Source organism: Thermobia domestica, chromosome 11 (genome assembly GCF_964235325.1).
Source record: "Thermobia domestica chromosome 11, izTheDome1.hap1.1, whole genome shotgun sequence".
NCBI classification, from domain to species: domain Eukaryota; kingdom Metazoa; phylum Arthropoda; class Insecta; order Zygentoma; family Lepismatidae; genus Thermobia; species Thermobia domestica.
The window spans coordinates 145,979,561-146,004,134 of record NC_137464.1 but is presented as its reverse complement, the minus strand read 5'-3'; the positions used below and the strand labels follow the sequence as shown (position 1 = coordinate 146,004,134).

General features: G+C 37.7%; 1 protein-coding gene across 4 annotated transcripts in view; it reads left to right on the top strand.

Moving 5' to 3' along the window:
- Window positions 1-24,574, top strand: part of LOC145664475 (WD repeat domain phosphoinositide-interacting protein 3) — a 315,439-nt gene that overhangs the window by 64,427 nt on the left and 226,438 nt on the right. For all 4 annotated transcript variants that reach the window (XM_081731186.1, XM_081731187.1, XM_081731184.1 and 1 more), the window contains exons 3-4: window positions 2,289-2,471; window positions 13,297-13,487. In XM_081731186.1, coding sequence (XP_081587312.1) covers window positions 2,289-2,471; window positions 13,297-13,487 — 374 coding nt within the window. The remainder of the gene's footprint in view (window positions 1-2,288; window positions 2,472-13,296; window positions 13,488-24,574) is intronic.

Sequence of the window (24,574 nt, the reverse complement as noted above, 5' to 3'; positions counted from 1 at the left end):
AAAAGGGTTCAAATTGAGTGTTCCATTTGAAATTGTTCCAATAGTAGATCCTATCTCGTCGGTCGAAAAAGCGTCAAGCTTGCTACGTGAAGAAGAAAGAAAGAAAGAAAAAAAAAACTTTGAAACTGAATGCATAAGCAGAATTCACATTGCCTTCAGCAAAATAGGTACAAGGCTGTAGATACACGAGATAAAAACACAACTTCAAGAAACTGGTTCTTAATTTTAAATAAATCTTAGAAAATAATCACTTACGTTGCATTAGGGCAGATAAGGAGAACAAAATTGTTACTATTTAAGTACCTTCGTACAACTTAAAAAATAGCAGCACAACGCATCATTCTAGATAATTAGGACAACCAATTCAATTATTAAAAATTCTTGATTTTTGGATGATAAACTAGAAAGGCATTAAAAGTGGATGCACCGTCACTTTTAACAACATGAAGTACATAAGAAAGATGTTCCACTTAGGCTAGTTATTTCGAGAAGGAATCCCCTAACTTATCTCTTTTCAAAGTATTTAGTTCGATAAAACTTTTCACGGAAACTTTAAGTATATAGTTGGTAACAGTGATAGTATCAAAGAAGGAGCACATTACTTGTTAATGCTAATAACATCAAATTGGGAATCTTGAATGTCGAAGAGACATATTTGAATTCTCTTTTCAGCAATTGACTATACTGGGGTTATATTAACAAAACAAGAAATCCGCTTGATTGAAATAGATGAGGTTCTTGAACGTTTAGAGTGTTGTCCGAAAAATGACGTTTTTAAGGTTTTCGAACAAAATTTACAAATAGATGGATCGGTTAGCTATGGGAAACCTCTTATCTCCTTTCTTGGCAACTGCTGTACTGAATTATTTTGAGCCTGAAATTTTAAATTTCCTGAATTATGAGTCAAATACTACTGTTTTGTAGAAAACATGTTATCTATGTATAAGAAAGATGCTCAGTTGGAATTTTTGTATAATAGTCTGAACTCTATACAATCCTTCAACCACTGGAAAAGAAAGTGAACACAATATTGCACTTTGAAAAAATGGTTACATTAAGTCACAATATCGCTGAAAAAAGGACACTATTTAAACAAATGAGCATACCAAGAAATGTATAGGCATACCTTTATTTCATTCGATTACAAACAAAAATTTTAATACAGCATTTAAAAAACGTTGAAAAAGCATTGAAGAACATTGAAAAAACTTAAGCAGGTATAAAAGTTTCTTCACAAACGCACTAGTCCGCAGTGCTCATAAAACTTCATCCACATACCGGGACACTTACATACGTATGACAGAGGAATAGCCACTAGGAAGAAAGAACACATTTGTGATGCCAAATACAACGATGTTTTAATACCTAGCCTTTCAAAACACCTCAAAGACTCAAAGCGTAACGCCAATACAGTAAAAATAATTAAAAAATAATCATCATAGAAAACAGGCATGTGAGGCTTTTCATATTCGAACGAGTGCACGAATTAAATTTTTACATGTGCATCCTGAATAGAAGTTGGAAAAACAACATTGATACCTTCATCGTCGCCACTAACTACTGAAGAAGAGATTAATGATAGGAATTCTGTATAGGAATGAGATGCTTTTATTTCGAGTAGAAACATTTGATTTCTATTTTCCTTACTTTGATTTTGATAATGCTGGAAGATGTCAGCGAAATTTCGACTCATATTTTTAAAACTATCGTAACTAAAATAAAATTTAGTAAAGCAGAAGTGTCTTTTCTTAGTTTTTGACATCTTCAGTTAATTTAATGATCAAGCTATTGTGTCCGTTCTTTTTTAAAAACTTCTTTCTTTCATACTCTACTGATGCTAGAATAAAATAATGTGAATTCTGTATTTTGAAATGTTAATAGGGTACAAAATTATAACAATCTTATTAATTTCAGAGATGAACCAGAATCTGTTATGTTTTATAATTATTTAAATACCATGAAATGGAAAGAAACTACGAACATGTGATTAGGAGGAGGTTTGAACCAACACTAGGTTTCGTTTCTGATTTATATGCTAGTGAAGAGTCTTAACTGCTTTATTTTTAGTGTTTATAAAAACAAATATATCAGTATGCTTATAACCACCTTTACGAGAAATAAAGTTTTATGTGACCTTATTACGAAAATATACTACATTTTATAATCATACTGTGAAAATATTCTACAGAGTTTAGAGGAAATATTCGGAGTTCCGATGTGTTTATTATTAGCTCTCGTAGTGTATTTTGGAGATGAAAGTAAAGATGTTTTCATTTCGTATATTTCAGTGATGGTATGGGATGATTTGAAGAAGCAGCCCGTAATAGGGTTAGAATTCAATGCTCCCGTTCGTGGCGTACGGTTGAGAAGAGACCGGATAGTGGTTGTTTTAGAAGGCGTTATCAAAGTGTACACATTCACTCAAAATCCTCAACAACTGCACGTATTCGAAACAAATCCTAATCCAAAAGGTAAGTTTTCGTACTTATTATTGAGCAAGTGCTATAGTCTACAGCAATCGGACAAGATTGCAAGTTCTTTGCAAAAACAGTAACCTGGATACAGACATATTTTCAGCACAAAGTAGTTTTTTTTTTTTTTTTTTTTTTTTTTTTTTTTAAAGGTGATAAGTAAAGATTGTTTGACAAGATAAAAACTCCCAAACATTCAATAACGTCTTAGAGCACATTTGCAAAATCCAAGTCGATGCTGCAGCGAAAGGTAATTCGTTAGCAGAAATAGCTATATTTTAGTAGAAATGCACTTTCAGCGCATTATGAATCTTGGGTTTTCTATATTTACCTCATCGTCAGAAACTGAAAACCCTTATTTTATGCACCGTAAAATAGTATACTGCAGACCACTCAATCTACATGCTCTATTTACGAGAACTTGTTCTTTAAAATCTTCCTCTCCCGTTTCGAAGTAGAAGCCAAAAGCTTAGACCCAAAATATCCTTTGAACAGATTTTTGCTAATTCCATATAGTGTTGTAAAAAAACGGTTTTTTTTCTGTGAAGTTTTTTTTCAATAAAAAACATCGTTCTTTTTCATGTTTTTTTCAAATATCTGTTTTTTTCTGGCAACTATTATTTATTGATTTACGTTGCAGATTATTGAAATAATCAACAGAACTTGAGTCGAAGCCCTCGTAACTTACAAATCTTTTGTTTCTTTGTACCTATATAATAGCAAAATTGTGTGATTATTCCTTTCGGTCCCAGGTCATTTTTGGCGTTTTCCTACATTTCTAGTTAGTGACTTATTGCTCAAAAACCATTCATTCGATTGATATGGTTAAGGCCTTGTTTTTTAGAAGATGGATGTGGCTATTTTTTGGTGTAAGTTGCATTGCAGTGTTGCCAATGGGTGGGAAATTATTGAGGGAAATGTAGGGGTGAAAATTTACAAAAAATTCCCTAACCGAATTTCAAAATTTTTTGTATCTAGTACCACTGCTGCTATGTTGGTTCAAGTCACCTAAAAAAGTCTTTGGTGTGTTGACAAGGTACAGTGAAATCCTGAAGTCGCTGGCTTCCAGTCAAAGAGGGAAAGAAAAAATTCTGTTATACACATGGAATTTTGACATTGTTTACGCCTCACAAGGAAAAATCAAATATGCCGGGGCTACAGCTTCTCTAATTATTCTATTGAAACTTCTTATGGTGCGTTCTATAGGGCAAAGAGGAAGCTTTCAGGTAGTGGTACGTTTGTTTCAATGTAGCCAGTAAGAGGGTAATAATAGAGGGGAAAAGGGAAATTTTCCGATTTTTTTCATCTAAAAACGGGAATGAATTGTTTTGGCTAGAAACACTGCCATCAGACAGACGAAAACTATCTGAAAATAATCCTTAGTACTCCAAGAATATATCTTACAAGTATCATGGCAATATATATATAACAAAGTAAGCATGAAATTTTAAAAAAATCTCATTCTACCTCAGAAATTCACCATTTTCTTAACATTTCCAGAACATTGTTTATTATAAACCTCAACTGTACTTTCCCTAATTATTCTATTGAAACTTTTTATGGTGCGCTGTGTAGGCTAAGGATGAGGCTGTTAGACATTGGTACGTTTGTTCGAATGTAGCCAACAAGAAGGAAATAATAGAAATAAAAAGGGAATTTTTTCCAAAATTTGCCCCTAAAATCTGGAATTAATATTTTCTGTAGCTGGCAACACTACTATCAGACACATACAAACTATCTTAAAATAAGCTTTGGTATCCCTCTAATATATTCTACAAGTATTGTGACGATATCTAATAAAGTAAGCATGTCAATCAAAAATATCTCATTCTACCTTTTAAAAAATCACAGTTATCTTCCCAATTAGAGAACAAGGTCTACTGTAAACCTCAACTGTACTTCCCCTAATTATCCTATTGAAACGTTCTATAGTGCGTTGTGTAGAGCAAAGACGAGACTTCCAGATACTGGTACGTTTGGTCCGATATAGCCAACAAGAGGGAAATAATAGAGACAAAACAGATAATTTTTTCAAAATTTCCCCTAAAATCTGGAATTAAAATTTTCTGTAGCTGATAACACTGCTACCAGACAGACGCAATCTATCTTAAATTAAACATTGGTACACCTCTAATATATCCCACAAGTATTATGACGATATTTAAGGAACAAAACTTCTAATTACCAAAAATATATTACGGTAAACAGAAAAGTAGGGAAAAACTAGAGAAATCAATGGTTAGAACCTAAATAAGAATTTTTCGTGCCTTCCCTAATTACCCCATTGTAACGATCTGTACTTGCGTTTGTTAAGTAAAGACAAATGTTCGATTGGCGTAAGTTGACTTGCACTCGGACGTATAGGTACGGATTTCTAAACAAAAATTTCTAATTTTTTGCCCAAATTTAGGAAAATTTTAATTTCCCTAATTGACAACACTGCGCGCAGGCCCGTCCAATTGATGTCAACAGTTAGGTATCCATCCGGGGTATCTACCTGGCAAGTCTTAAGGAGATCTTTCTACAACGAAGGAAGCTACAGGGAAAAAAGAAGTAAAGGAAATTCGAAATTAGAAAATTCTCGAATTTTTGATTGGGGTGAAATTTGAGAAGGAAATTCGACACCAGAAATAAAATAATATGATAAACTATAGTCCAACCATATTTTGCAAGAATAATATCCCGATATCTTAATTAGTGTCCACACAGGAACGGATTAAACAAATGACACACCCGTGTGTGCCACTTTGGACACCTGGGCCACCGAGTATACATTTGATTACATTTTTTTGACTACTAACTCGTGTTGTTGTTGTAGTTATAGTCTCGACTAATAATAATATCGTTGTTGTAAACAATAACTTTATAAGGAAAATTTTCTTTCCTTTTTACATCTTAGTTCCAACACTGTTGGTGAGAAATGCAGGGTGTTTCGAATTTTGGGGTTTTAAGTCTTCGTAGTACTTATTACATTTTACGTACAATTATAAGCAATGCATCAAGTAAAAGGACACCTCAAACAGTCTTTGCTACAAGTATTCAATGTGAGATTCATTCGCCACACGGCACACATCTAGTCGATAGGTGAGAAAGGCCCATAAACTTTTCGCCATATGGCACAAAACACATTCAATTTAGGGGAGTCTCGTTTCAAGTGTACCATCTCCAGAGGATTTGCTGACGGCCAGATGCAAAAATTATGAGTGTTCATATTAGCTCTTAGGTAAAATGTCGATTTATCACTGAAGACGACACGATCCAGCAAATCTTCATTGTTATGCAGCAATATTTCACTTGCGAAATTAGCACGTAAACCGTAGTCTGTAGGCTTTAGACCTGTAGCAACTGCAAACGATAAGGACGTAGTTGCAAGCGTCTCCTTAATATTCTTCACACAGACCGTTGCACTGTACAGATTCAGTCTTTATTAAAACACAAAATACTTTCTGCTCTCTAGTCTCCATCTTTGCTGCTTGCTCTTTCTAACGGCAGACAGAAGAAACAATGCATGTACATGCGCGCGTACAAAACTGTTTGAGTTGCTCTTTCATTTGATAGGCTATAATATTTATAATTGTAGGTTAATTGTAATATATACTACAACGTTTCAAAACCCTAATATTAATTTTGAAACACCCTGCATTACTTCAAATTCAGTCATCCTATATTCATGTCTTTTATATACATATCATCAGGACCGGTATTAGTCAATTTGTCGCCCCATGCAATGGCATAATTTGCCGCCTCCCCCTTTCTCCAGAAAGAACAAATCTTAAAAGTCATGATTTTAAGTATGCTACTCCAGCATGAACAACAAAGGTGAGGGTAAGTGCAGTTGCACTCAGAAAGGCTGAAATACTTACTAAAAATGCAATCGCGTTGTGTCTGTGTGTTTTTTTTAAATATTAATCTATTATGTTAGTGAAAGATAAATCAAACACACTGCAGAGGAAAGATGGTAATCCTTTTTATAGAATTTACTATCGAGCTTCAATTCCAGTGCAACTAGCTCTTTTATCTTTATTTCTTGATTTTTCTTCTACTTAAAAAAAAAAAAAAAAAAAAAAACTTGGTTCTATCTTCAATGATAAGGAACTTGTTTCTGACAAAAACAGGACTAGTTGTCATATCAAAACTGTGATAACTTACTAAATGGAACAGATATTCACTACTATACGAGAATTGAATTCTTGCATTTGGCAACAATCAAGCATTTGTGCTCGGATTTATTCGACCATTTGCTTTAGCATTGTTCAGGTGGCCTTAAACTAATGCAACCTAAACATAATTTATGAATGTAGTATTCAAATAGGTCAGCTTAGTAAATGTAACTATTATCATCATGAAGTCTGTTTCCAACAAGAAATATTTAATTTAAATAATATATTTATGACAGATTTTGCCGGACCATCCAAACTTGCCGCTTAACGCAAATGCTCGTGTTGCATATATGGTAGAGCCGGCTCTGCATATCATATATATCTAGTCGATAAATTATTTATATATGACATTTAGAAAAATACTATTAGACAAATTAGTATTAGTTTTTACCTTTAAACAAGTTATTTGAAGAGGATCGTGACAGATCCTGAAACAACAAAGTTAATAAATAGCGGACTGAAAGAATTGTCTGTGACACAAACTCGAACTTCCAAAATAGTGTTTACTAACAAGATAATTAGCACAATAAGCACAACACTGTTCGTTGAGTGAGCAACTGATATAGTTCTTGATTCACTAGCGGCCGTGACATTAAAGTGATCCACTTTATAGTCCAGATGCCTAAAGGTGTAAACTTGCAAAATTATTTCAAGTCTACATTGACACAAAAGAAGTTATTCACTAAGTCAGTGGATAGCACCGGAACGACCTACAGCAAGCCGGCGTCGGATAACACAGGACTTTTCCCCCGGACGACGAGCAGAATTTCCCCGTCGTTATTAGATGGACTTTTCCCCCCATAAAGGATAGAAAACATAAGGTTTTAAAGGAACCTTATCAGTTGTGAACAGTACTGTCATAGTGCCGTGTGAAAAGGGGTACCCTTCCATAATAACGTGATTGGAAGTTCGTAATCTCAAAGACAGAAATTAAGTCTTGGCGCAGGCCTAATTGCTAGGTGGGCAGTTCTAAACAGCTACGGATTAATTGATATATATTTTTTTTTTTTTTTTTTTTTTTTTCATATTAAACCCTCATAATTTTGTTAAGGGTTAAAGGGAAGATCTCATGTGTTACATAGGTTACAGTTATACAGAAAATCGAAATTTAGTATGACACCTACATCTGAGTCAACGTTATAAAGAATATAATATTTAACGATTAAAGTCAAACAATGGCTTGGTTATTACACTATGGCTATGGAATATAACAGTAATAAATTTACATTTAAATTTAAATGACTATGACATGTTTTACTAGGAACGGTCACAAACAAGAGAAGTAACCAAATTTCTATAAGTACACTTGTGACACAGATGATGGACAGAAATGAATATTACAATGAGACACTTGTGTATTTTCCACTTAGTAATATAACTTATAACCTTTACATGGACATGGATTTCGATTTTGTTAAGGGTTAAAGGTAAGATCTCATGTGTTACATAGGTTACAGTTATACAGAAAATCGAAATTTAGTATGACACCTACATCTGAGTCAACTTTATAAAGAATATAATATTTAACGATTAAAGTCAACCAATGGCTTGGTTATTACACTATGGCTATGGAATATAACAGTAATAAATTTACATTTAAATTTAAATGACTATGACATGTTTTACTAGGAACGGTCACAAACAAGAGAAGTAACCAAATTTCTGTAAGTACACTTGTGACACAGATGATGGACAGAAATGAATATTACAATGAGACACTTGTGTATTTTCCACTTAGTAATATAACTTATAACCTTTACATGGACATGGAAATCTGACATTAAAATACCTGGTCTCCTTTCGTTATTAGGGATTCGATAAGCATATAAGAATCTTATTATTATTATTATTATTTTTTTAAAAAAAAAAAGTTATCTACAGGCGGACAGAGTTAGAAGGGGAGATTAGGTATCTGGATGTTTTCGAGGTTGGTAGAGAATTTCAACATGCTTCGTAATTCTCTGCCGCGTGTGCGTGTTGAGAGAAGGCAATAAATAAATAAATAAATAAATAAATAATAAACATATAGGGTGAGCAAAAATAAAAGCAAAATGAAGGAATTCAATTTTGTTTTAAGAGCGATACCTTTATCACGTGTGTTCCTAATAATCCTTTCTAATATATAAAGATTAGCAATGCTGAATCGTAATTAGCAAAGCTAATTGTCGAAGAAAAAAAAATAATGGAGCGAGGCTAAAAAAAAAAATCTCAAAAATTGGCATGGCGAATTTCCCCGCTAGAATACATTTCTACACTTTCTCAATAAAATTATACTTGTTTAATAGGAAGATTGATGTAGCATAAAAATTTGATCTTACACTTTATCTGTACTTATCTATATTATAAAATTGAAAGTGACTATGTTTGTGACTCTTAATCTCTTCAACCGCCCGATAGATCTCGATCAAGTTTTCAGCGTAGATGCGGTTCTGGCCTGGGAGTCTTTTTAGCTATTTCCCGTTTCCTCCCACTTTCTTCATTCCACCATTTCATTCATCACTCATCATCACCGTCTCCTTTAGCCTAACCGGCATAACCGTGGGACGTAAAACTTACAGATTTCATTTCATTTCATTTCTTTTTAGCTATTTATTTTCACGGTAGAACTTAGAGGGGAAGGACATAGAGAACATTAAATAAAACTTAATAACTCTTGAACCACCCGACCGATCGTGATCAAATTGTCAGTGTAGGTGAGGTTTGGAACTGGGATGATTTTTATCATTTGACTTTGACGAAGCAACGCCGGGTGGGTGGGTGGGGGGTTGGAGGGGGAAATATACAAAAATCAATAAATATAAAACTAAAAGTGACTATGTGAATTAATAACTCTTGAACCACCAGACCGATCTCAATCATATTTTCAAGATACATGAAGTTCAAACCTGGGGAGTTTTTTATCATTTCATTTTGACAATAGATATTAGGGGAGGGGAGGAGGGGAAATATGTCAAAATGAATAATAAAACTTAATAACTTGAACCACCCGATCGATCTCGATCAAACTTTCAACGTAGATAAGGTTCAGCCTGAGATGTTTTCTTCATTTCACTTTTACAGTGCAATGCAGGGGAGGGGGAAGATATATGTCAAAAAAGTAAAAATAAAAGTGACTATTTTTGTGACTTCATCACGCTTAAACCACCCGACCGATCTTTAAAAAAAATTCAACATAGGTTGACGTTCGGACCTGAGGTGGTTTTTATCATATCACTTTAACTATAGAACTTAGGGGAGGTGGAGAGTGGAGGGGATAAATCTATAAAGTAAATGAAACTTAATAACTCTTAAACCACCAGACCTATCTTAATCAAACTTTCAACATAGATAAGGTTCGGGCCTGGAATGTTTTTATCATTTCACTTTCACGGTACAACCTAGGGCAGGGAGAGGGGGAGGAGATATATGTAAGAAGAATAAAAATAAAAGTGACTGTCTTTGTGGTTTCATCACGCTTTAACCACTTGACCGATCTTAATCAGATTTTCAATATGGATCATGTTCGGGCCTGGGGTGGTTTTTATCATATCACTTTAACTGCAGAACTTAGGGGAGGGGGAGGGGAGTAGATAAATCTATAAAAATAAATGAAATTTAATAATTCTTGAGCTACCAGACCTATCTTGATCATACTTTCAACATAAATAAGGTTCAGGCCTGGGATGTTTTCATTATTTCACTTTTACGGTGCAATCTAGGGGAGGGGGATATATATGTAAAAAGAATAAAAGCAAAACTGACTTCATCACGCTTAAACCACCCGACCGATCTTTAAAAAAAATCAATATGGATGAAGTTCGGAGCTGGGGTGGTTTTTACCATATCACATTGACGGTAGACCTTAGGAGAGGGGACAGATATATAAAAATATATAAAACCTAATAACTCTTGAACCACCCAACCGGGAACAACATCCGGACCATAGGATGCAAGTGGTCTCCTAAAATTGCGACATAATCGTTGCCAGTGATTCGTCCGCTAAGTGTGACCACAGGACCCAATGAAAACCATGATATTGCGGCCCACAGCATCACCGAGCCGCCGCCATGTTTCAAAGTTGGGCGGAGACACTGCAGATCATAAGCTTCTTTGGGCGTTCTCCACACACAAACAGGGCCCGTGGTTGGGAATAGGATGAAGGATGACTCATCCGACCATATCACACGTTTCCAGTCCTCAGCGGTCCAAGTTGCATGGTCGCGGCACCATTTGCGGTGTGCGAAAGCGTTATGGTCTCTGATGAGCGGTTTGGCCCGTGCAACACGACCCCGTAAGTTCATGTCATGTAATTCGTGGCGGACTGTGATTGTCAAAACAGGCTGGGGGAGGTGCTGATTGAGTTCCTCCGTCACTTGCTCCGCAGTGGCACGACGGTTCTGCGTGACAATGCGCTTTAATACCCGGCGTGACCTGTCACTCACTTCCCCGATGTGGTTTTCCCGTGTGTTGTGTAGGCCGTCATCACCTTCGACACTGTCCTACGCGACACACCTAACACAGTAGCCACTGCCGTCACACTCATTCCACATAACCGCGCACCAACAATTTGCGCTCTTTGAAAATCTGAGAGGTCTCCCATTTTACACTACCTCCGTCTGCTGCAGCCACTGGACACTGCTGTTCCACTGCGCTTGACGTACGTATGGAGACCGACCTAACACACCACCACCAGCGGTCCGGCGCTGAGGGCGCCACGACACCACTGCCAACCCATACATCTGACGTGTTGCCAACTACAGGTGTTTCCATTTTTCTGATCACCATCTGTGTATATATATATAATATATATATATATGGCTGGACAATTTATCTTGATCATCCATTATAACGGAGAAACCAAAGGAGAAAGAAAATCGAAACTCTGCCCGAAGCAACTATAAAGAAGGGGACATCTTTGCATGTATTAAACAGAAACACCCAACATTGTTGCCAACTCAGTATAAAATAATATTTTTACAAATGGCACTACGCCAGATTATTACATACTTCAAATCAACATGTCAAATAAAAACTTAAATACCACTTTTATTATTCCGTCCAGCCACCCTGAATGAGGTTTTCCTGGGTTTTCCTCATTCATACCAAACAAATGCGTCGGTGATACCTAACTTATAGGTCCCAGGCTGCTTGCTTCCTTCCCCAATCCTTCCTTCCTTCCTTTTCCCCGGATAGTGTGCTCGCCGAGAGGCGTCATCTCTTATGCGTGACGGGGCTAAATGGCCATAGATGCCGAAAGCCCAGAAATCTAAATCCGCAGACGTGATCACCAAATTCCAGGAGACTGACTCTGTTGAAGAAAGGGTACGTAGTGGGCGACAGTGAATGTCATCAGTGAGGAAACAGCAATGGCGGTGATAGCATCGTTTGTGAAAAGTCCTAAACGCAGTACCCGTCATGTGTCATTGGAATGCGGAGTAAGCCAATCCTTTGTGATCCAGATATTACACATCTATCAGCGTCATCCTTGCAAGCTGCACATGTTACATAAACTTAACGAGGATGACCCTGATCGCCGATTGGAGTTCTGCGTGTGGGCTACCGAACAACAGGAGCAGGATCCTTCGTTTTCCACGGGCATACTGTTCAGCGAAGAGGTCAATCGGCATAACTATCATTAGTGTGATGCAAATCCGCACTGGGTTGACCCAGTAGAGAACATAGTCCAGAAAAGGTAATGGTGTGGTGTGGGTTATTGGAAACCCGCATCATTGGACCATTTTTCATTACCAGCACATTAACGGCGCAACAATACCTGATACTGTTGCAGGACCTTGTGTTACCTTCCATACTGAACGCAGCTTCCCATTTTATTTTCAGCACGATGGAGACCCCACACACAATGGAGTTTGTGTGCGTGAATAGTTAGGTGCACTACTTCCAGGGAAGTGATTGGTCGCCATGGTCCTGTGGAGTGACCGCCCAGATCCCCTGACCTAACGCTTCTTAATTTTTATCTGTGGAGACATCTTACGCACGTTGTGTATGCTGAGTGAATCCGAGATTTTAAACACCTTGAGGCATGCATCCAGCAAGCCTCTGACCAAATTTCATCGGACATTTTCCTCCGTGTGTAGTCAGGGTGGTTGCGGGGACTACAGTTATGCATTGCACGAGATGGACACCACATAGAATCTGTGTTGTATCATGCACTTGAGAGGTAATTTGGCAACTTTGGGCCTTCACAACTCCCGAACCCCTCAACATTGGAGGAAAAAAAAAAAAACTGCATTCGTGAGCTCGAGCTATTGTTATTTTATATGCAACATGCCCCCTTCCCATTAAAAAAAAAAAAAAAAAAAAAAAGACGAATCCAGGATGGTGGCCATGATCGACATACACCCCAAAAGTTGCGATCCCTCACCCAATATCAGTTGCCATATTCACTTTTCACTTGTTCCTTTCCGGCTTCAAATTATGAGGGTGTCCAAGGACTTTTGACTCATCTGTATATATATATATATATATAAATTAACGATGTTTACTCCTCCTAGCTTCGTCGGTTTCGATTATTTTTGATACATGAGTGTACCTTGGTCTACCTTATCTTCGTGCGAAAAACGGTCATTTCAGCTTGTAAATAAATAAATCAGAATGGGTATATGTTCAAACATGTATTAGTAAAGATACAATAATTTTGATTTTCTCTTGTTTGGGTATGATTTCAGGATTGTGTGTTCTGTGTCCGAACAGCAATAATTCCCTCTTGGCTTTTCCTGGAAGGAAAACAGGCCACGTCCAGGTAGTGGATCTAGCTAACACAGAGAGGGCTCCATTGGATATAGTGGCCCATGAGGCAGCACTAACTTGTATATCGCTTAATCTTCAAGGAACAAGACTAGCAACTGCATCGGAAAAGGTAATAATGTGAAAGATATATCGTTTGAATGAAAAATATCGATATAATAATCTAAAACAGGTAAAATAAGTATAGCACGCATGGCAGAGAACCGGAAGAGGACTTCGAATCTGACTTCTGATCGTATCAAATTATGCTGGTTCTGTAAAACTACAATGTTTTGAAATTTTGAAAAAAAAAAAAAAAAAAATGATGTGATGATGTATCGTTTAGAAATACTTCGTAGTGCATAATTGTATTTTGTGTATGTGCATGTGTTATTCTAAAGAAAGAAGATTTAAGAAGAAAAAATCGTTATACGAAGATTAGAAACGTAAGTAATTTATGTTTACAACATGTTTACATTCGTAATAAAATGAATTGAGCTTTAAATAAATCTTCATTGATGTAATAATGGTGGGGTACTTAATCGTGAGTTCTAATCCTGGCGGGGAGCTTTAAGATTATCAGTATTGCAGCACAATCGTATGTTAATTGAGAAACCTGCTGGAATGAAGAAAGCGCAAACGATACGTAGATAATCACGTACAGTATATCTTAGTTTAATATGCATCATTTGATGGGAGACTGTTCATCCGGTTTGTTGTGAGAATTCTTCGTGAAGGCAGATTCTATTTTACTGACCTAACATAGGTAAATGAGTTTACTGAGCTCACAAGTAAAGTCATTTCCTTTCTTCTGTGGTCAAAATGTCTGTATGAAATGTTTGTGTATCGGCCTTGTATGAGAAATTTTCCTGAAGATAGTTACTATATCATTCACCTAATGTAGGTATGTAGGACTACAGAGCCTGTAAAATGGTCAATTCTTTTGTCCCTTGATTAGAAAGACTATATTAAATGTTTGTGTTTTTGCCTGGTGTGAGAGTTCATGGAGATATATAGTCTATCACGTTGCCTTGACGTAGCTGTTACGCAGGGCAACAGTGCTCACCAGTAACGTGAACAGTTCCGTTTCTCTGTGATTGAAAACACTAATAATACGCGTCTAGAGTGTCTAGCTTTGCATATATCTAAATAGTACTCTTTGTGGTACAAATTGATTACACTAGTTAACAAATTTAAACTTTTTGTTTGTTACATGAGAAAAATCACCTGATCTTAAAGGAACTTTTTGCGCTGAATTCGAATATGCACTCGGTTTCTCTCCATCACGTACAGTTTTCCCGTAACAGAGGGATTTTCGGGAAATTCCCTCAAAAATTTCCCTTTTTCAGATATTTTATTCCCCTAGCTCCTGTCCCCTTACATATAGTAACATAGAAATTATACCTAAGTATACCTTGATTTATATTTAATAAACCCTAAAAGTTTCGTAAAAATCGCTTTGTTCTTTCTAGAGAAATAAATATATTTGTATGTATACTGTGTGCACTGTTTATTGCACCTGATAGTAATGCTTTCAGATCTCCTGAGTTGGGGTAAAAACGATTTGCTTTATTACTGTAAACACAGACATAAAAATGAATATTTACAATAGTCAACAACACACTTGTATTGTTCTCTGTAAATTAGAAACGTGTATAAAAATAGAATGTACTTCCAACGTATATTTTTTTTAAACGTACAGTATATGTATATCTTAATACATATATATACAATTCTCCAAGTTTTTTCGTTTTGTTCATGAAATGGTTATCAATATTTGTTATCAAATGTTATGTTATGTTATCAAACATAATTTGTGCGTCGTGCTACGTCACTTTACTTGCATGGGCCAAAGGGAAACGGAGGTTCATGAAATTTGCTGTACCAATGGTGTGAAGAGAACCCACCAACCATCTGGATGATTGTTATTTTTGTCTCACAGTAGTTAAGGGACATTCTAAAAAAAGCAAATACACAATAAGTTATCCCAACGTTAAATCCGCAATTAGACCTATTCCGCACGGGGATGAACTTCCACTTCCCGAGCCCCCTACCAACTGGGAAGAGATATGGCCAAAAGACTCTGATGATGATCATGACCTTGATGAACCATCGACATCAACATGTACATCCAAGGATCCAACGTTCATCCCTGACTGTGTTCGCGAGCCACATTTCATCCGGCAATGTGAACTTAATGACCTAGTCCGTGATTTGCACCTGACAAAACAAGAGGCGGAACTTCTGGGATCAAGGCTCCAGCAGTGGAACTTATTGGATGCAGAAACGAACATATCAGTGTACAGGAAAAGGCATGTTCAATTTTCAAGCTATTTCTCAATGCAAGATAATGTGTGCGTATGTACGGATATAAATGGGTTGATGGCGGAGCTAGGAATTCCTTACGTTCCAGAAGAATGGAGGTTATTTATCGACGCGTCAAAGGTCAGCCTTAAAGCTATCCTTTTACATAATGGAAATAAAAAACCTTCTATACCACTTGCGCACTCAGTGAAGATTAAGGAATCCTATGACACCATGTCAACTTTGCTAAATCTTATAAATTACAAGGACCATTGTTGGCAAATATGTTGTGATCTCAAGGTAGTTGGTATTTTATTAGGACTGCAGTGCGGTTACACGAAGTACCAATGTTTTTTATGTTTATGGGATAGCCGAGCTGATGACAAACATTATGAAGTGAAGGAATGGGAACCTAGAGTGAATTACGTACCTGGAGAATGCAACGTCAAATACGCTCCTTTGGTAGATCCTAATAAGATATTACTACCGCCACTTCATATCAAGTTAGGACTTATGAAAAACTTTGTCAAAGCCATGGACACATCTCGTGAAGGTTGCAAGTATTTCGAGATAAGTTCCCTAACCTGAGTGATGCTAAGATTTCAGCGGGAGTGTTTATTGGTCCCCAAATTAGGAAATTAATGCTTGATGATAGCTTTGACAGCAAGTTAAACAGTGCTGAGCTAGCTGCCTGGGCAGCATTTAAGTGTGTTGTGCGCAACTTTCTGGGCAATAACAAAGCTGAGAGTTACACAGAAATCGTACAGGACATGATACAGAAATACAAAGAGTTGGGTTGTAGGATGTCTTTAAAAATCCACTTTTTGCACTCCCACCTCAGCTTCTTTCCTGCTAACCTAGGTGCTCTCAGCGACGAACAGGGGGAAAGATTCCACCAAGATATAATGGCAATGGAGAAAAGGTACCAGGGAGGATGGGATCCTTCAATGATGGGGGACTATTGTTGGGGTCTTGTTAGAGAATGCAACATTTCTTACAAAAGAAGGAAGTAGTGTACGTTTTTGTAACCCAATGGAAGTTTCATATATTGTGATAGTTTTGATTGTCTTTTCATGACCTTTTGGTACATTTGTATTATTGTTTATTGTAAATTGTCACACTTGTAAATTATATTGTATTATATTTTATATATGTGTTTGTGGTAATAAAGCAAAACGTTTTACCTCAACTTAAGAGATCTGAAAGCATTACTATAAGGTGCAATAAACAGTACACACAGTATACATACAAACATATTTATTTCTCTAGAAAGAATAAAGCGATTATTACGAAACTTAGAGGGTTTGTTAAATATGAATCAAAGTATACTTAGGTATAATTTCTATGTTAGTATATGCAAGGGGACAAGATCTTGGGGTGTAAAATAAACGAAAAGGGAAATTTTTTAGGGATTTTCCCGAAAATCCCTCTGTTACGGGAAAATCGTACGTGATGGAGAAAAACCGAGTGCATATTCGAATTCAGCGCAAAAAGTTCCTTTAAGAACAGGTATTTCCTTTTATGTAACAAAACCTTTGTTAACTAGTGTTATCGACAAAGGTTGGATTACCTTCGAGAAACACACAGAGATAAACACAAAAGTAAATCTTAACGACCGGGCAATACCACGGGTCGCAAGTACAGATGGTTTGTGCGTATGATATGTTGTGTTTTTTAGTATGCAAGCACTATACACTTACATGTTATAAGAAATCGGTTTCGAAGAGAGAGATGTAACCTTTTTTGATCGTATATAAGGTTTTAAAATGATTCTTAACGAATATACGCAAGGAGACAGAGGGATGAAAAATACACCCTGTTTCGAAAAGAATATACGTATTTCGAATGCATATATTTATTAAACTTTAAGACATACGAATATGAAATTTTACACATATTTACGAACCTTTCAAGTCCAAAGTTCAAATTACAGATGTTCAATATGTCCTCCATCAGCGACAGGAAAAATATCACATCGATACTCAAATTCCTCGCATACTCGGGCAAGCATGTACTGCGTCACTGATATTTTGGCAGTACGGATCCGTTTCTTCAACTCTTCCAAGTTCTGTGGGAGTGGTGGTACATAAACGTTGTCTTTAACGAAACCCCACGGAAAGAAGTCACAAGGTGGCAAATCCGGTGACCGTGGAGACATGTTAAGACGCCAGCTCCTTGACGACCAATCCAACGGTTCGATAGAGTTTCATTCAGATATTCATGCACTTGGCGACTCCAGTGAGGGGGTGCCCCGTCTTGTTGAAAAATGAAGTTGTCTTCGTGCAGCCTCCGAAACAACCAGTTTTCTAACAGCGAGATACTGCTGACTCCATGTTAACCGTGTTTCCATTAAAGAAAAATGGGCCGTAAACAGATGATCGGGATATCGCACAAAACACATAGACTTTGGCCGAATCTCGTACATGTTCAATGACTGCATGTGGGTTGTGTAGGCCCCAAATTTGAACATTTTGTTTGTTTAACTGACCACTAACACGGAAAGTCGCTTCATCACTGAACACTGTGCGTCGTGCAAAAGTGTTATCATTGTCAATAGCATCCAGAATCTCGTTACAAAATGCCACACGTTTGCGTTTGTCATCAGGACGCAGAGCTTGGAACAGCTATAACTTGTACGGCTTCATAACCAACCGACGTCTCAAAACACGCCAAATTGTTGTTGTCGGCACTTGTAACTGCTGACTGGCACGACGAGTTGATTTTGAAGGACTACGTTGGAAAGCAGTTTGAATTCGTGCAACATTTTCTTCAGGAACACGAGGGCGGCCAGGACTCTTTCCTTTACATACACATCCTGTATCTACAAACTGTCAATACCATCTGCGAATGTTCCATCCATTCGGAGGATCAATTTGGTACCTCAACCTGAAACGTCTTTGCACTGTAATCACAGAATTGCACTTCGCAAACTCGAGAACACAAAATGATTTCTGCTGCGGAGTAGCCATTTTAAACATATGACGGTTACCAAGCAAAACAGAAGACAACTGATCTAGCTGCTATTAATATAAACTAAACTATGTATTCGTTTCCCCAATAGCCGAGCCGATTCGCAGCGATCGATAGTTTGGACAAAATAATGATATTATAATTCTTCGTAATACGTATATTCTTTTTGAAACAGGGTGTAAGAAATCGCTATCATGAAAAACTTCTCACAAACGAAGGAAGGAAGAATTGGAATTCTAAAATTTCACCTACAGGAATTCGAGTCTCTGTTTCCAACTTCAGTATATTGCTCGCCATTAAAAATGCAGCATTTAGTAGGAGGCATCGTAGGAAGTCCAAATTTGCAGAATATGTAGAGCATGAAAGGATAAACAATTGATAAGCACAAAAACGCTGTGAAACAGGAAATGCTCCGTGTATGTCATCTAATAACAGCAAGCGAAACCCGACCGTGACGTTCCTGCATAAGGTGAAAAGATGCCTTGTCATCAAATGCAGCAGACTTCTAGCAGGTTTCAGTCTTCGATCGCGTACGAGTAATGCCTCATCTCTAGTAGGCTTATACTTACGCCACATTTGTGCCCGTATGAGACGGAATGCGGCCACAGTGCAGCAAATATGAATTATATGGCTTCATGGGTCGCAAGTACAGATGGTTTGTGCGTGTGATATCCGGTACAGTCACATCATGCAGACTGCTGCAAGCACTGGAGGCTGTTGTACAGGACTAGTGTCCTTACGAACAGCTTTGCATCGTCTGGCAAAGTGCGGCGCATTTGCAGTGCGCTCGCTGCTGCAGCTTCCGCTGACTACACAGCATAGGTATGGGAGAATAGAGTGCTGTCGAGCATGGAGAGACGAATGGCAGGACATCGTCTTTTCAGACTCTGTCTGCAGCATTATGATGGTTACATCAGTATCTGATGCTACCATGGCATTTTGTATCACCACGTCGGTCCGACACCGGGTGTGTAGTGTGCTGTTGAATTTCTTGTCTGTTCGCGTCTCCACACATTGATGGACATTTTACGAGCCAGAGGTGCATTAACGTGGTGTAAGATCCGATTGTGGTCTCTTCAGTGCAGATCATGCTGGAGACTACATTCCAGCAAGATTACAAACACCAATATCTTGCACGTACTGTCTTATATTTTCTGTGTCGAAACATTGTTCCTCTGCTTCCTTGGCATGCGGCTTTCCCCAATATTTCGTTGATTGAACACAGCTAGTCGATAGTTGCACAGCACCTTTCACACCTGCGAACTCCTTCAGCAACGTCTCGAAGACACATAACTGCCATATTTTAGAAGATCCTCTCTATGCCTCAGCTGCGTTACAACCGTTCTGACCGCCCATGGTGGGTTCACACGATACTGACCATTGGAATTCGACTCTGTCGCCACGTTGTTGTCCGTCGCACAGAGCGGTAAGTTTAAAGTAAGTGTAAAGGCACGACTATCGCCAAGATGGCAGCACGTTTTCCGTATCTTTCCAATGTATATAGAGCGACAATATTTAAAATAATTCTGTCAAATTCAGCAGATCAATATTCAAACTTTTCCCAAAAACAAATTGCATCATTTATCTGGGAATAATACACTTAGCTTTTTAATTATTTCGTTTTTCGTTGTTGAGAAAACGTAATTTTACTTTTCAAATAACGAAACACTTTCAACCAAGACAAAAAACAATGTGTAATGTAATATATCTACTGATTATTTCCTGATTAGTGACTCAATTTAGTTTTGCACATAGTTTAAACATTCACGTCTTGAATTTGGTTGAATACTTTTAAATATTATCGCTGTTTACCAAATACGTTAGAAAGATAGGAATAAACGTGCAGTCGTCTATTGGTAATTAGCTCTTTTTAAAACTCGTTTTAGCTATTTGCTGGTGCTTTACTATCAGGTCTCTGCCTGATAACTTTGACGCAATTATCTCCTTCTTGGTATAGCATTTGTAATACCGAGGAGTAATAAGCTCATAATAGGATGTTGGTGGCGGCAATAATAGTCTTGTGTGAAGCGTGGTGCCGAATTTAAAAAAAAAAAAAAAAAAAAAATCATTTTGTAATATGGAGAGGCTAAGATTCTTTTCTCTCCGAACTGGTAAATGTCGTACAGGCAACGATGTAGGAAGTACGTAAAATGTCAACACCCGTATAAAAGAAATTAGAATAAGTTACCTGGATACTGAATATTTATTGTATATATCCAGAAAACTAGATACGAAAATATAACATGGACACTTGCACGTATTAAGCGCGATATTAAGATTATGGATGATTAAACATTTAAAATTTTATTATTCTCTATCGCTGGTAGTCTCACACTTTGAATCGGAGGTCGCGGTGGCTCAGTGGTAGACCATCTACCTCTGGAGCATGGGATCCCAGCTCGCGCCAAGTGAACTTTGTCGTGTACAAACACCGTGTGCGTGGATTTCCTCGGGGTTCTCCCGTTTCCTCCCACTTTCTTCATTCCACCATTTCGCTCATTTCTTATCATCACCTTCTCCTTTAGCCTGGCCGGCATAACCCTGGGACGTAAAACTCAAAAGATTTCATTTTTTCACACTTTGAATCATGTAAATACACCGATCTTTACTTCATAAGTGACAAGAAGTATAATTTTAGAAAGTCATAGACTAAGGGGGATCGGTAATTATTCAAGACTACGATGTATTCCACTCGTTCCCATGATGATTCTACTAATCCTCCAGCAGGCTTGAGGGTAAGTGGCTGGACTACCACAATTGTCTTAACATCTTGACAGCAGTCTCACAGCCTTCAAACAGCGCAGAAAACGATTCAGCTTCCTCCGTAAAGGAAAACCATGAACCGCCGTTTTAGTTCGTTTTCACTATAATATTATATAGTGTATATAATGTATATAGTGTATATAAAATATAAACGATAGACTCCATTGCCCTATATTCAGTAGTTCAACCTGATTTTGCCTACCAGCTTGATCCCATCAATCAGCTTACCACTCCGATCACATCAGGTGACATTACAGATGCTCATCATCACCGCCGCAACACAGCTCCGGCAGCAGACTCAATTACTTGTCGCCAACTTCTTAATACGTCTGTAGGTTTCTAGTTGTATTTGCCTCTTTGTACACTATTATTTTATCTACAGGCTATTTTCCTATACAATGGAAACTTGCAAAAATTGTGGTCTTTCTAAAACCTCGTAAAAATCCAAGCTGCTGTATAATCTTATCGACCAACTAGCCCTACTAACGTGTTTAGCAAAACACTAGAACTCGTCTTAGTTAAACGACTTCATCACTACCTACAAATAAAGAAAAATCGGCCAGCTATTCAGGTTATATTCCGTCCATCCTATAGAACTGGTGTCCAATTACTCAAACTTACTACCCTTCTTGTCAACTACTGCAGTAAGTGTTTGCCTTCCGTTCTAATTTCCTTCGATATCGAACGAGCTATTGATACTGTTTGGCATGAGAGCCTAGTTTATGAACGTATGCTTCCTTACGCCTTGTACGATTAATTGCGAATTTTCTTCATGAGCTTGAGGCTTTTGTTTAGATCAACACGGCATGGTCACTCCTTCCAACTCAGCGTCGGTGTGTCACAAGGATCAGTTCTGTCGCCTCTATTATATATTCTTTATGTAGCCGATATGCCACAACCTCAGCTTCCACTATATGCATTACAATTTACTGATGATATTGCTTTCCTAGCATTGGGATCTTCTGTTGACCGCATTAATCTACTCCTACAACCAGTTTTGGACAAGCTCATTACATGGTGTCTGAACTGGAAGCTCAAGCTAAATCCAAACAAGATTCAAATGACTCAAGCGACATAAATACTATAACATCCACAACCTAGAACGTTTGCATTTAACTCTGTTGGACTGTCCAACACCACTTCAAAACAAGTCTTAAATACCTGGGTATCACTTTTGACAAACATTTTGCTTGAAAGCTTCATCCCACACAACTCGAAGCTAATATCCGTCTCCGTTTGAACTTATTATAAAGTCTTAAAGTCACCACATGGGGTCTCAGTACAAAACTCCTGCTGCTTACCGATAAAGTTTTTGTACTCCCATCAGTCACGTACGATCATCTCGCCTGGCCGACTTTCTATGAGCACCTCAAAGTTCTTGAAAGATACGCCTTACGTCGGCCTACCCTCTTGCTTTTGGTACTCCCACAGCTGAAATATATCGTCGTGCGCAGTTTGCAACTCTTTTGCCACACCTCTCCCATTATGCCAACGCTATATCCAAATATACACATCGATTTGGCACATCGAGTTATCCGTGAGCTCCTACACCAAGTTCCAGCTTACCACGCTGTGGTTACCCACCACTGGACCATCTTCTAGCTATATACGAATGCACCGATACTATAGACCGATATAATCCAGACCGCCGTATATACCACCGCAACCCACATAAACACTTTCCATTATCTCGGTGCATTACTGCAGACGTCACGTACTAAGGAATAACTTCTTGATCGTAGTCAGCCGTACTCATCATGTTTCTCCAGTACTTCATCCTTTATGCTTGAGCTCGTAGTCCCAGACAGAAAATGCAGGTGGTTTACAGGCGCCTGTGAAACATGCATAAACAGGCATATTTTTACAGGCGCTTGTACATGCGCCTGAAAATGGAACACTTTCAAACGCATGAGACAGGTATCGATTTTTTTCACGATCATTGCATGTTCATTTCACGGAAACAGGTAGTTTTCATGTTGATAGGGTTGCAACCTTGCAACGTGAAAAATGCGTGTAAACAACATGTAGAGAGTGGAAAGACATGTACGTAACCGGCATATTGCATGTAATTGACATATACGTTACCTCGTGAGGATCTGACGACAGCTGCTTTTCATTTGATAAAAATGTAATTGCCATGTGAAATACAGGTGTTAGCGAATTAGTGGGCGTGTTAGCGGAATATATATGTAAAGTACATCGCACTGAGTACTATACATGTGTCAGGACCTTGCATATGTGCATGACAAACTGGATACTTGGTGCCTGAATATTACATGTTTCCTACACCTGTAACATTAATGATTCACTCCAATCAACCTTGTTCATTGCATGCACCTGTTTAACCCATTTATTGGCAATCATGATCATTGCATTTTCCGTTTACCTGTACGTTGCATATAGGTGGGTTCAGACTTCGCATGTACACGGAGATAATACAGGCAATGTATTCAGTTGCAATCCCATGTATTATACGTGTCAGAACCTTGCATAGCGAATGTCGAATTGGAGACTTGTGCCTGAATATTGCATGCCTCCTATGCCTATAACGTGAATGGTTAGCTCCAATCGACCTTGTTCACCACACGTATCTGTTTAATCCATTTATTGGCAGTCATGATCATTGCATGTTCCCGTTCACCTGTACATTACTTGTACAGTGCACGAACGGGAGTTACACACTTTGCATGTACACGAAAATGATAAATGTAAAGTAACATATTCTACATCATGCGTTTTCCATGCTATACGCTAATACATGGTATTTACATATAATGCGAATGTCATACATGTGTATTACACGTTGATAAACAGGCACCTTCCTTGAACTTTTCATTCTTACTATATTGCGAATGTTATTAACAATACATTCAAGGTACTTTACATGCATATATTCCCTCCATTTACTTGCATGTGAGTGACTACGTGTACATTGCATGTTCTCATTTTAATGTACAGGTTCCGTACAACGCGTGTTTCGGTGCAAAATTTCTAACAGAAGTTTAATACTTTTTCGACATGCATATCACCTGAAGACAATGTGCCTGTAATATTTTCTTTACATGTGTTTTCGCCGAAACAGGCGCCTGTATAATGCCTGTCAAAATCTGACAGGCTTTTACAGGCAGTTTCATGTACAAAACATTGCATGTTTCCTCAAAAATTTTCATAATGGGTATCATA